We start from the raw sequence: 13461 nt of genomic DNA on the forward strand, positions 1-13461 counted from the left end.
TAGATGACTGGGCCATTTTGTTTAATGCTTGTTAAGTTGAAAGAGGAACTCTGAGCTAACAGGGTCTGAATCCTGATAGCTCACGTTAGCCAGCTGCTCATGCAATCGGTAATGCTAGCAGAATGAATGGATGTAAACTTTATTTAACATATTGCATATGGGTACAATACAATACGGCTCAATACAAACAATTGTTAAGGGAATGCAGACTGTTGTAGCTTGGACTGGGGTCCTTATAACAATAACTTGACAACACATGGTAGCTGAAGCTATTTGGGACACGGAGCTCTGTCCCAAACACACACACTGTTGTCACCGGAAGGGCACGCAGATGGTATCTACTGCGCATGGGCGTTTTCGCAACAACTGCTCCGTGCTGACTACACGCTGTTGTCGAAGCGTTTTTTTTGCGTATCTCCAAACGCAAACACAATTTTGCGTTTCAGCCGTATCCACAAAAAAACGCCAAAAAACGCATTTCTGTGTAGATAGGACATCAAACGTCGTCAAAAACGTATAAAAAAACGCCAGGAATACACTAGTCTAACCATAGCCTAAGTCGTTTCCAAAACGAAAATGGCTGGATGTCATTCGCCAAATCAGCATGGCTGTGAGTGTGAACTTTCACATAGCTAGCGTTGGTAGGATTGTGGTTCTCTTGGTGCGTTATGGATAAGGTATAAAGGTAATGGGTAACCTTTTGCCTGCATGTTGTGGTGTGGATTTAAAAAAAAAATGTTGTGTCCCCGTTTGCTGCCTGTCTAACACTTCCCGGTTCACTTGGAACCTGGCCATAACTCAGACCACGGGTCTCTGTAAGTAATCAGATAGCTTTGCAAGTATTTAATACAACCCAATGTCCAAACTATCCCTATAACTTAACAAAGCGGTTTATAGTTTTGGGATATGTGTGAGATTAAGTGTTTTTCGGAACAGAGAGACTTTTTCATAGATCAGGAACCATTGGCGGAGGTAGCCCCTTTTTGTTGTGTTCACACTGCAGGAACTGAGGACCATTGTGGTTCCTGAACCCCCGTTGATAGATGTTGTAACGTGTTCCTCCAGCACTCACTAGGCCGCACGAACACGGGGTGAAATCTAACAAGCACTCTGCCCGTCAATCAAAGGCGGTTGGACTCAACCTTTCACTTAACACGGAGAGGATAGAAACATTGCAAAAACTGTGAGAATTGACTCTGCAAAAGTAATCCGAGGTAGGAAATGTATTCAGCTTGTAGCTTATAGAACAATAGAAAACCTCTATTTGGGTGACGATGAATATGAATAAAAACAAAAGCAAGCTGCGGCTGTTTAGAAATTAAGAGTAACCCCTGTTAGTATGTTAGTCCTGCTAGCATTGCTAATGTAAGTCAATGGGGAACCAAACCAATTTCTCCTAAAAACAAAGTCCTGCCAACATTGCTAATGTAAGCCAATGGGGAACCAAACCAACAATCCAAACAGGTGCATTAGTTATGCTTACTGCAGCATATGGGGACAAAATGGCATGGGGTGCATGCAATGCTGACATTCTGCAGTATTTCTCAGAAAGAAAACCACAGAACACAGTTCCTATATTAGTAGACTCGAGAAAACCAGAGCCTTTCATTTATAGTTTTTCAAGGCTCACCAAAGGCTGCCATGGCCGGGTGCTCCATGGTGGGCTGGCTGTCTCCGGTGGGCAGGTCTGGCCGGGTGTAGTCGCGGCTCTTGTCATTGTTGTACTTCACGTTCAGGCTGGTCAGCTTGGAGAAGTTGATGCGGAGCGTACAGCAAGCGTTGTAGATGTTTTGACCATCTAGAGACTTCAAGCAAGAATTGACAAATTAAGACTTTTATTGAATTTGTATTGCTCATTATGCTGCTTGGATGGCGGATGACCCCTAAAGTGAAAAGACTATCTATACTAGAGAAAGGAGTTGGAGTATTTAAATATAGACTATCTATACTAGAGAGAGGAGTTGGAGTATTTAAATATAGACTATCTATACTAGAGAGAGGAGTTGGAGTATTTAAATATAGACTATCTATACTAGAGAAAGGAGTTGGAGTATTTAAATATAGACTTATCTAGACTAGAGAAAGGAGTTGGAGTATTTAAATATAGACTACCGTATCTATACTAGAGAAAAGGAGTTGGAGTATTTAAATATAGACTATCTATACTAGAGAAAGGAGTTGGAGTATTTAAATATAGACTATCTATACTAGAGAAAGGAGTTGGAGTATTTAAATAGAGAAAGGAGTTGGAGTATTTAAATATAGACTATCTATACTAGAGAAAGGAGTTAGAGTATTTAAATATAGACTATCTAGACTAGAGAAAGGAGTTGGAGTATTTAAATAGAGAAAGGAGTTGGAGTATTTAAATATAGACTATCTAGACTAGAGAAAGGAGTTAGAGTATTTAAATATAGACTATCTAGACTAGAGAAAGGAGTTGGAGTATTTAAATAGAGAAAGGAGTTAAGAGTATTTAAATATAGACTATCTATACTAGAGAGAGGAGTTGGAGTATTTAAATATAGACTATCTATACTAGAGAAAGGAGTTGGAGTATTTAAATATAGACTATCTATACTAGAGAAAGGAGTTGGAGTATTTAAATATAGACTATCTATACTAGAGAAAGGAGTTGGAGTATTTAAATATAGACTATCTATACTAGAGAAAGGAGTTGGAGTATTTAAATATAGATTAGATTAAAATGTATTATACAGCATAAGTACAGTACAACAAAAATAAGTTTGGCATCTAACCAGAGTGCAAATGTAACAGTAAAGTGCAATATTAATATACAATACACAGGTGATTACACTGGGTACAAAATATATAAATTAGTACTACCGAGTGTAGTGCTAATCAGATGTATGTACAGTGATACAGGTATAAAAGACAGTATGGTCGTAGTCATACGGGCCAGCAGCGTAACTAATGTGGGGGGTGCAGCCCTGTTCTTCACATGAAAATACCGTACATTAATCCCACTTCCTATGGGCACTGGGCAGTACAACACAAACTGCAGCTCCCCCCCTTGAAGCCAGCATCGCCTCACATCTATGACACTACGTGTCCTTGTTGTTGCTTGGAAAGGCTTCCCTTGTGCCATAAAAGCAGTTGCTCTGCGGCACAGAATAGAAATACAGAATAGAAGCTACCAATGTCAATTCTCATCATGTTTTTGGGGTAATCCTGCCAAGGTACGGACATTAACAATGATATATTGATGTAGAAACCCTACATGTATGGGGTTATAAAAAGTAAGTCCTATTCTCCATTGGATACAGCGTTGGCCCAGAAGGGCATCAGCAGAGGGCACTGTTGGCCCTGAATGAGTTATGTGTGGGGTCGCCAAAAAAAAAATCCTAAAGAGAAAATGGGGACGCGGTATAAAACAGTTTGAGAACCCCTGCTGTAATTCATCAATGTTGATTAATGACACTAAAAATGTGTCAAATGTGACCAAGTTGTAGGCTCTCATCAAAGGCTGCAAGTACCCGTTATTAACAGTAGAGGCTGCAACTTACCAGCTTTGAATGCTGAGCAGTCAGTCCGTCGGCATACTGCAGCAAGGCCTGGAACTGGTTATTTTTGGTGAACGTGATGATCTTCAGCACAGTGCCAAACTTTGAGAAGATCTGAGGAAGACGGAGGAGATAAATATAGGGAGGACTACATTTATGAATAAATGGGGTGTTGCCACTCTTATTCATCATAGCTAGTTGGCCAGTTCCTGCCACCCTGCCTCTTGGAATGGCCTCTGATGCACCATGTGTCTGTCTGTCTGTCTGTGTGTGTGTGTGTCTGATGCACCATGTGTCTGTCTGTCTGATGCACCATGTGTCTGTCTGTCTGATGCACCATGTGTCTGTCTGTCTGTCTGATGCACCATGTGTCTGTCTGTGTGTCTGATGCACCATGTGTCTGTCTGTCTGTCTGATGCACCATGTGTCTGTCTGTCTGTCTGATGCACCATGTGTCTGTCTGTCTGATGCACCATGTGTCTGTCTGTCTGATGCACCATGTGTCTGTCTGTCTGTCTGTCTGTATGTCTGATGCACCGTGTGTCTGATGCACCATGTGTCTGTCTGTCTGATGCACCATGTGTCTGTCTGTCTGATGCACCATGTGTCTGTCTGATGCACCATGTGTCTGTCTGTCTGATGCACCATGTGTCTGTGTGTCTGATGTACCATGTGTCTGTCTGTCTGATGCACCATGTGTCCGTCTGTCTGATGCACCATGTGTCTGTCTGATGCACCATGTGTCTGTCTGATGCACCATGTGTCTGTCTGTCTGATGCACCATGTGTTTGTGTGTCTGATGCACCATGTGTCTGTCTGTCTGATGCACCATGTGTCTGTGTGTCTGATGCACCATGTGTCTGTGTGTCTGATGCACCATGTGTCTGTCTGTCTGATGCACCATGTGTCTGTCTGTCTGATGCACCATGTGTCTGTCTGTCTGATGCACCATGTGTCTGTGTGTCTGATGCACCATGTGTCTGTCTGTCTGATGCACCATGTGTCTGTCTGTCTGATGCACCATGTGTCTGTCTGTCTGATGCACCATGTGTCTGTCTGTATGATGCACCATGTGTCTGTCTGTCTGATGCACCATGTGACTGTCTGTCTGATGCACCATGTGTCTGTCTGTCTGATGCACCACGTGTCTGTCTGTCTGATGCACCATGTGTCTGTCTGTCTGATGCACCACGTGTCTGTCTGTCTGATGCACCATGTGTCTGTCTGATGCACCATGTGTCTGTCTGATGCACCATGTGTCTGTCTGTCTGATGCACCATGTGTCTGTCTGATGCACCATGTGTCTGTCTGATGCACCATGTGTCTGTCTGTCTGATGCACCATGTGTCTGTCTGTCTGTCTGATGCACCATGTGTCTGTCTGTCTGTCTGATGCACCATGTGTCTGTCTGTCTGTCTGATGCACCATGTGTCTGTCTGTCTGTCTGATGCACCATGTGTCTGTCTGTCTGTATGATGCACCATGTGTCTGTCTGTCTGTCTGATGCACCATGTGTCTGTGTGTCTGATGCACCATGTGTCTGTCTGTCTGTCTGATGCACCATGTGTTTGTCTGTCTGATGCACCATGTGTCTGTCTGTCTGATGCACCATGTGTCTGTCTGTCTGATGCACCATGTGTCTGTCTGTCTGATGCACCATGTGTCTGTCTGTCTGATGCACCATGTGTCTGTCTGTCTGATGCACCATGTGTCTGTCTGTCTGATGCACCATGTGTCTGTCTGATGCACCATGTGTCTGTCTGTCTGATGCACCATGTGTCTGTCTGTCTGATGCACCGTCTGTCTGTCTGATGCACCATGTGTCTGTCTGTCTGTCTGTCTGTCTGATGCACCATGTGTCTGTCTGTCTGATGCACCATGTGTCTGTCTGTCTGATGCACCATGTGTCTGTCTGTCTGTCTGTCTGTTTGATGCACCATGTGTCTGTCTGTCTGTCTGATGCACCATGTGTCTGTCTGTCTGTCTGATGCACCATGTGTCTGTCTGTCTGATGCACCATGTGTCTGTCTGTCTGATGCACCATGTGTCTGTCTGTCTGATGCACCATGTGTCCGTCTGTCTGATGCACCATGTGTCTGTCTGTCTGATGCACCATGTGTCTGTCTGTCTGATGCACCGTCTGTCTGTCTGATGCACCACGTGTCTGTCTGTCTGATGCACCATGTGTCTGTCTGTCTGATGCACCATGTGTCTGTCTGTCTGATGCACCATGTGTCTGTCTGTCTGATGCACCATGTGTCTGTCTGTCTGATGCACCATGTGTCTGTCTGTCTGATGCACCATGCGTCTGTCTGTCTGATGCACCATGTGTCTGTCTGTCTGATGCACCATGTGTCTGTCTGTCTGATGCACCATGTGTCTGTCTGATGCACCATGTGTCTGTCTGATGCACCATGTGTCTGTCTGATGCACCATGTGTCTGTCTGATGCACCATGTGTCTGTGTACCTGATGCAGGACGTCTAAAGTGACGGGGTAGAAGAGGTTCTCCACTATGACCCGTAGGACGGGGCTGGGGCCTCCCATGCCGCCCATGCCCTCCATGCCTGCCATGCCTGCCATGGCCACTCCCCCAGGCTGTGCGGCGTTCACCGCCTGCAGGGCCGCCTGGGCTCTCTGAGGAGAGGAAGAGAAGGAAGTGAGGACAGAGGACTAGACAAGTAGGTATATAGGGGGTATACTGAATATGAAGGTATAGCGGCACGGATGAATGCAAAAGGTATGGATTTTACAATAACAATAGTCATCCATATACATATTGTATTAAAAAAAAATACATATATATACTGTATATTTAAAAAATAAAGATTCCTTGCAGCAGTATTACTTTTTTTAAATGTTTTACAAAATAGACAATTTTGAAAGAAATACAACCACATGTCATGTCACATTGTAATTTGTACTGGAAAATGATATACCGTTATATCGTCAATGTTATGAAAAATATAGTGATATGATATTTTTCCCATAGCGCCCCCAGCCCTGGGAGCAAGCTGGATTCATGCTCTTATCAGTAAAGAACAGCAGGGGTTCACGGTCCAGCTGGACCTGCGTACTCAGCATTCAGGCAACTCGCTGAGTGGCACTCGATGACCCCCACGCAGATTCCACAGAAAATACTTGTTTAGAAACGAGGTTTACATTACGCAGATGTTTGTACACACGTTCCATCTGTCCTGTGTTTACATTCACTCCGTTGGTCTATGGACAGATAAGGTGAGAGCCGAGGAACTTTTCGAGGGGGTGTAGAAAGCACACAGCTGTGGCCCCCATCGGTTGACGACAGCATGTGGTCACCGTGGAAACAGTGTTTAGAAAGGCAAGAGGGAGTTGTTTGGAAAACACGGAAGTCTTTGCGAAAGATAAGCAGGAGAGAGTGGTTCTGCTGCAGAACTCGTCGGACCTGGGGTCAAACGGAATTTACAAATCATTTATAGCGTTTGTTTTAACCTGCTTGGAGTACCAGATGGGTGGGGTGGGGGGGGGGGTGCAGCAGTATGTGCAGTATGGGCTGGAGGGGGGGTACCACATGGGAACAGTTCAGATAGTGTCTGGTAAGTTTGTTAAACCCAGAAAAACATATAAATTGATTTCCTGCAATTGTCTACTCTTGGAAATTCTCCACACGCCCCCACCCATCTGTTGGTCCCATTCGACCAAGCTCCGAGTCCCAACAAGCACCAACAAGTTATTTTCAAATCACTTCCCCATCACACAACATTACAAGGTAATATTCTATAGAATCAAATTCCCCCATTTAACTTGATATGTATTCTTGTCAATTGCTTTGCTGTACATTTCTTTGTAGAACCCAGTTTGTGTACAAATAAAGGTTTATAGAGTGAAAAAGGACACTATATTTTTCCGGGTCATGATGAGTCAGTCAGTCATGCTCATGGTTCCTCTGAGTCCTGAGCCGAACAGCTAAAACCTACTTGTAAAATAAATTACCCAATAGATTCTTTTTAGGGGGGGGGCTACAGTTGCAATCCTTTACCACAGCATTCCCATCCGACTGCAGATTTCCACTGTGGCTTTGGTTCAGTGTGATAAACAACACACCAGCTGGAGAAATTACCGTATTGTGCCAAATATAAGACGTGTAATGGAAATATTATCATGTCATTATAGATCTGTGTTGAAATACATATTCTATCATACATATTCGATAGCCTTGACTAGTTTAATATAGGTCAACTAGCAGAGCTCAAAGACACTAGGACAACAGTCTGGCTGATGTTCTTAAAACAACCTCAAGGGCCAGGACAGATAGACATTTCCAAGTAAATCACATCTTGTTCTTTTCTTCTTTAATCTAGACTCCACTCTAGTCTCGTCTCAGGGACAACAAACCTTTAGACTTATCTTCCGTTTTATTCTCTCTTCTATGTCTATGTCTTCTATGTTTCAACCTAACACTTTCTGAGCCAACAACGAGTTTACTTGTTATTGGCCGCCAGCGGTTGAGCGCCAACGAGTTTTTTTTTTATTTATTAAAAAAAAATTAAAACTGCTTTTTTTTTTTTAACATTTATCAAAATATGTTAAAAACAACAGCCTATTGTTTTATTCAATGTGTTTTTTTTTATATATACAAAGATGATTTTACAAAAAGAAAAAAAGTCTACATTGAATAAAACTTGTTCTTTATTGTATAGTCATTATTTTCAAATAAAATTATTTTCTTTATAAAAACAAGATTTGGTCTTGAAAAAAGTATTTTTCAAAAAATGAGTCTTGGAAAAAAAGACGTGGTCTTATACAGTATGTGGACCAATACCGATCTCCTTTTCAACTTGTAACCCTTCATGGAATAGTTCAGCCCATCTGAAGCATCATGTCCAAATCTTTTTTAGTCAATTAAGAAAAATGCCCTTGCGTCTGTGCTTTGGTTTTTGAGATATTGGGGCAGCATTTGGTAGCATTTGGTAGTCAAGGTTAGTGCAAGTAAACCATGCCAAGAGCGGCAACATTTTCAACCCAACTGACGAGCACTAGCACCACTCACACCTCTAACTACGGACTGAAGGGTTCCCCAGATCATGAAACATCAGTGAGCCCTACTTAAAAGCTTTATATATATACCTATATACAAAATAATTTATAATTAAAATAAATATAATACAAATATCTTTAAAATAGTAAATAGCTATAGATTGAGACGGAAGATCGCTGCACGTACCACTTGGTTAGGAGAGTTGTCGGTCTTGAGCTCTTTGTGGTTGGAGTACTGCATGAAAATTGGGTGGTTGCGGATAACTGGTGTTGCAGACGAGTAGTAGCTCACCATGGTCTGAGCCGACTCTTCTGTGATCATCTCAATGAAGGCCTTGGTGTGCACAAGAAAACAAACCTGGGACTCAATATGGACTGCATTTATAGAGCACTTTTATCCAAAGCGCTTTACAACTTGTGCCTCACATTCACTCACACATTTGACACATCGAACCAGGAACCTTCCGATTACCAGACAACCACTCTACCTCCAGAGCCACTGTCGCCCTGATGAAATGTGGTTTACCCAGTCAAACCAAAAGCTAAAACATGAGCACCTTATATAAGTAGTTAGTTATGTCAAGAAAGGAATTGAGGTATAAATCACCAGTGCTTCAATATTTACCCGAATACTAAATTGGCCCATTACACTTTTACGTCACAATATAAGTTTGGCTACATTCACTTAGTGCTCAATTCTGATGTATTACTCAGATCTGATTTATTTTGTTTGTTTGGCTGTTTAAAATGTGGCCAATATCAGATTCCAGTGTGAACTGGTCACGTTCCTGAATTGACACATATGCGCAAAAAACAGATGGACATAAAGAAATGTGTCAATCTAGAATGACGTAAAAGTTGCATGAAGATCACATGTTTAGACTGAGGTCACATTACAAAAGATCAGACCTATACCTGTATGAAAGTGGCCCAAATCACAATTGGAAAGATCAGATCAGATTCGGGCCACTGTCATCTGCAGTGTGAACGTAAACTTAGTGCACTCTGGGGTGAACAGGGCAATACATTTCAGGTTTCACCACATGCCAGCTGGTAACTCGCTCACCAACTCACTACCGCATGCAAATGCAGTATTCACACAGTGATTTAAAAGTGAAACGGTAGTTAAATCATAAATACTGAAATATTCATCCAACCGCTATCGTGTCCCACAAGTACCTGGTTCTTTGCTTTGAGCATGAGCAGGTTGGTGACTTTGCCGAAAGGTAGGCCGAGGGAGATGACCTCCGCCTCGTTGATGTCGTTGGGGAGCTTGCGCACGTGGATGACACGTGATGGAATCCCAGGGCCCCTTATGTCGCCTTTGAACTTCTTGCTGTCGTTGCCATTGGCTGCAGGAAAGGAGGGAAAAATCTGGTTTGTTCTTAATATCGTCTTGTGAATCACAATATGTGGACAAAACCTGTACTACATCAATTCTTTGTCAGCACTTTAAAACTTCAAATACATGTTTGGCCAACAAAGACAATCCTAAGGATTCCCTACATTTTGAAAGGTTTTCTTGCATGTGACACTTTCTTGGGCAAGGATTCTGTACATGGCCTGAAACCCTCGTTTGGGAGGACAGTAGGCTACACGTGGAACAACTCTCTAAACATTGCATCCTTTTGGAATTTGACATTTGCAGTAGTCTGTGTATTCTGAGTTAGCAGACCTAGATTGGATTACCATCATATTTGAAGACTTGCATGAGTGGTACATGAGTGGTACCTGAGTGGGGTACTGACCTGGGGCGCTGGTCATGATATAGGGTCCGTTTGTGACGCAGGAGAAAAGCTCGTCAGATCCTCTCTGCAAAAAGGAAGACATTATCATCAATGCACCGTCACACCATAAACATGCAAAGGACATCTTTTCCTCAGAGTCTTACTTTAGAAGGCCATTGTGTGGTTGATTAAGACGGCATATACATAATCAACGTTTAGAAAAGAGAAATGCAAAGCTCTACCCACAACAATTAATACTAAACAGATCAATGTAAATAACTGACACATTTCAAAACTTCATAATCTCATAAAAACACAAAGTTCCTATGCAGATCTTTCCATCGTCTCCCTGCTGAGAGCTAAAGAGTTCAGAAAGAAATTTTGAGGAAGCTGGCAACACAGCTGCAAACAACAGCTTGCTTTGCACAACATTACTCTCATCTTGTTGGCTCCAGGAAGTGATGTGATGGCGTCACGCAAAACAACAGCTCCATAATCCACTTTATAGACCTGTTCATTTGGCCCAGACAAGCCCCACTTTGCCCTGCTGTGGCCCAGGCTGGCAAGCGAATGGTGGGCAAAGATGATGAAACATAAAGACAGACTAGCCCGAGAAGACATTAAACCCTTGTACCTCTACAATGATAACTTTTCAGAAACTACTCGCCGTTTGCGACAAGTCAAGATCACCTTTTAAAGATGTGGAATATCCCTTTAAAAGGTTATGGTAAGGGATAAGGCTGCGCTTGTGAGTCAACGGAATGTCCTCAACCACAACACATGGCTTGAGTGTGCATAACTCTAGTGTGCAACAACTCTAGGAGGATAAACCAGATCATGTAGCCAAAGATTTGATAGAACAAGACTAGGCAAGCCTAGTGAAGCCGGACCCAACCACGACATTCCAACAATGGGGAGTCAGTCAGTCAGGGACATTCGCTATTATATGCTGAACCCTCGGGTCCGGCAGGGGGGACATCCTGGGTCGTCAGGCAGCAGTCATGGGTTGCATTTCAGCAGAAACTTGTGTACCAACAATTTAAAATGAAACATACAGGCCCAAAGCTCGCCTAGTACCCTCCCTCAGCGAATTACTCTGAATCCCATAGTTAAACGTCAGCCAACAAGGGGAAACCTTAGACAATGTGGAGGAACTGAGTCGATGTCAGCAGGCCCGCCCTTTCATGTGATCAGCGGAAGGCAAAAAGGAAGCCTGTTCTGGTTTAAACAGCCTTTCCTATCTGCTGGGGAAGATTCAGAGGCCAAACCTCATGCGCTCCCTCTCTCTCCTCTCCCCCACCAGGCAGCCATTCCAAATTCCAGTGCTGTGTGGGACGCAATGAAAACCATATGTGAGGGGGCAAGTCTTCACAGCGAGTCAGTGTGTGTAAAGGTCTCCTAGAAGAGGTTTAACAGGGAAAAGCATGATCTTCATGCTTGTAGAGAGATACTTTAAATAGGTCTCAACAGCAGTCAGAGGCCCAGTCACAGAGTGGGCTTTGTCCCAAGACTGTAACAGTCTAACAAATGGTCTTTGGAAGAATGAGGCCGGTCCTCATTTGGCCTATTTCTCTTTGGAACTCCCCTTGATGATCGATACAAAGGAAAGACTGATCACAGTTATGTTTAATGAATTTGTAGTCTATAAAATAAACTCGTCAAACTTTATTTGGAGAAATCTCAGATTTAAATCAACCATTTAATTTCAACAGAATTAGGACCCTGATACCATTTGACTGACTTTGAATACTCCTTGATCTTTCAGAATGACTATCCATATACTCAAAACCTGCTGAAAACTATAATATTAATGTTTCATAATTAAGATAATACAAGAAGATAGAGATAAGATATTCCTTTATTGCACTGTGTGCAGCCAAAGTTTTGTGAGCAGAAGCATGTGCACGCACGATGTGCACGGCACACGCATGCACACAGGAATGCGCTTCACTCGCCAACTCGCTATAAGTACCCCACCTGGGCTACTTTGCATATCAATATCGCCGGTCATCAGGTGTGTTAAAGACGTTCTCAGATACATTCACACAGAACTTGTGAATGAAATGCGTTACATTCCATTCGTAGAGGCAATTAGGCATCGTCTTTAGTCTGTGCCAGAGCCTTATAATCTATGACTCTGGTCTGTGCTTAAGCGAGGGAACATTTATGCGCACGCGCCGGGGAGCTCGCGTGCACGACTTCCTCTCCACGACATTCTGTTGTCCCCATCTGTGCGCTCTTCCTGTTGACGCGCTGCAACGCTTCCTATCGGTGTTGGAGTTGGCACTGTGGTGACAGTGTTTTCCTCTTTAGAAGACTAGAGCGGGCACAGGCTCCATTCACCCCAATTTCTCTTTACCATATAAATCTAATCAAGGTAAATATCGGTAAAATAGTGTTCCGATTTTTTTTTTTACACATGTTTACATTTCTTCTGTCAAGACTGTTGAGACTTGTCCTGCAATCTTGCAGTGTTAATGACAGTGCCGGTGTAAACGTCCTGCCAACTAAGGAGACGGGAACAGTTCCCTTATCATCCCATTGCCGCAGTCATCTTCCTTTAGAGTATCTTTGGTTTTGCCGTGAATGAGGCGCAGCCCCGCAATCTAACCTGTCCCATGGGCAAATAAATCTGATAGTTTTAGCTTTTATTGTAAAAATATAAAAACTTCAGAATAGCTACATGAACGAATACCCGCATTGTTCGGGCCGGCCCTAACCGGAATGCCTGTTAAAAAAAAACACTCGAGCGACGCCTGTGGTTTGAGAGTAAAGAAGCGTTGCGTATATATAGGAGTAGCCGTCATGAGGCAAGCAGTAGAGAGAGACAATGTATTTGAGGAATGGGGCCGTTGCCAAGGGTCACTCCTTCACCATGGAAACCTTAGCCGACAACTCCAGGTGAGCAGCTAAGCCACACCTGCCACTCCAAGCCTGAATACACAATGGACTAGCTTTTCTTTTCTTTCTAAAAAAAGAAAATACAAAAAAAGAAGCTGGCTGGGCATTTCTCTGCCAATTAGGGCAACAAACACAAATGGTTTGCAAAACCGGTTATGACCCCTTTTAACTTCCAGGTGCAGAGAATAGAGGTACATTCAAGATGCAGTGGTAAGATCTAGTTACTCATCTGCACATAAATTATGGAGAAGCAACTCTATCCCGCCTCTTGTAACCACCAGTCTTCATACTGGC

The 13461-nt window shown here is 43.1% G+C and overlaps 1 protein-coding gene across 5 annotated transcripts in view; it reads right to left on the reverse strand.

Annotated features, from left to right (window-relative positions):
- The window catches only part of LOC311225497 (polypyrimidine tract-binding protein 1-like), a 42166-nt gene that overhangs the window by 12809 nt on the left and 15896 nt on the right, over positions 1–13461 (reverse strand). For all 5 annotated transcript variants that reach the window (XM_084310794.1, XM_084310792.1, XM_084310795.1 and 2 more), the window contains 6 exons: positions 10288–10351; positions 9719–9891; positions 8727–8873; positions 5993–6160; positions 3528–3638; positions 1631–1805 (listed from right to left, as the gene is read on the reverse strand). In XM_084310794.1, the coding sequence (XP_084166920.1) occupies positions 1631–1805; positions 3528–3638; positions 5993–6160; positions 8727–8873; positions 9719–9891; positions 10288–10351 (838 nt within the window). The remainder of the gene's footprint in view (positions 1–1630; positions 1806–3527; positions 3639–5992; positions 6161–8726; positions 8874–9718; positions 9892–10287; positions 10352–13461) is intronic.

The sequence above is a fragment of the Notolepis coatsorum genome (assembly GCF_963971535.1).
Source record: "Notolepis coatsorum genome assembly, chromosome: 3".
NCBI classification, from domain to species: Eukaryota; Metazoa; Chordata; class Actinopteri; order Aulopiformes; family Paralepididae; genus Notolepis; species Notolepis coatsorum.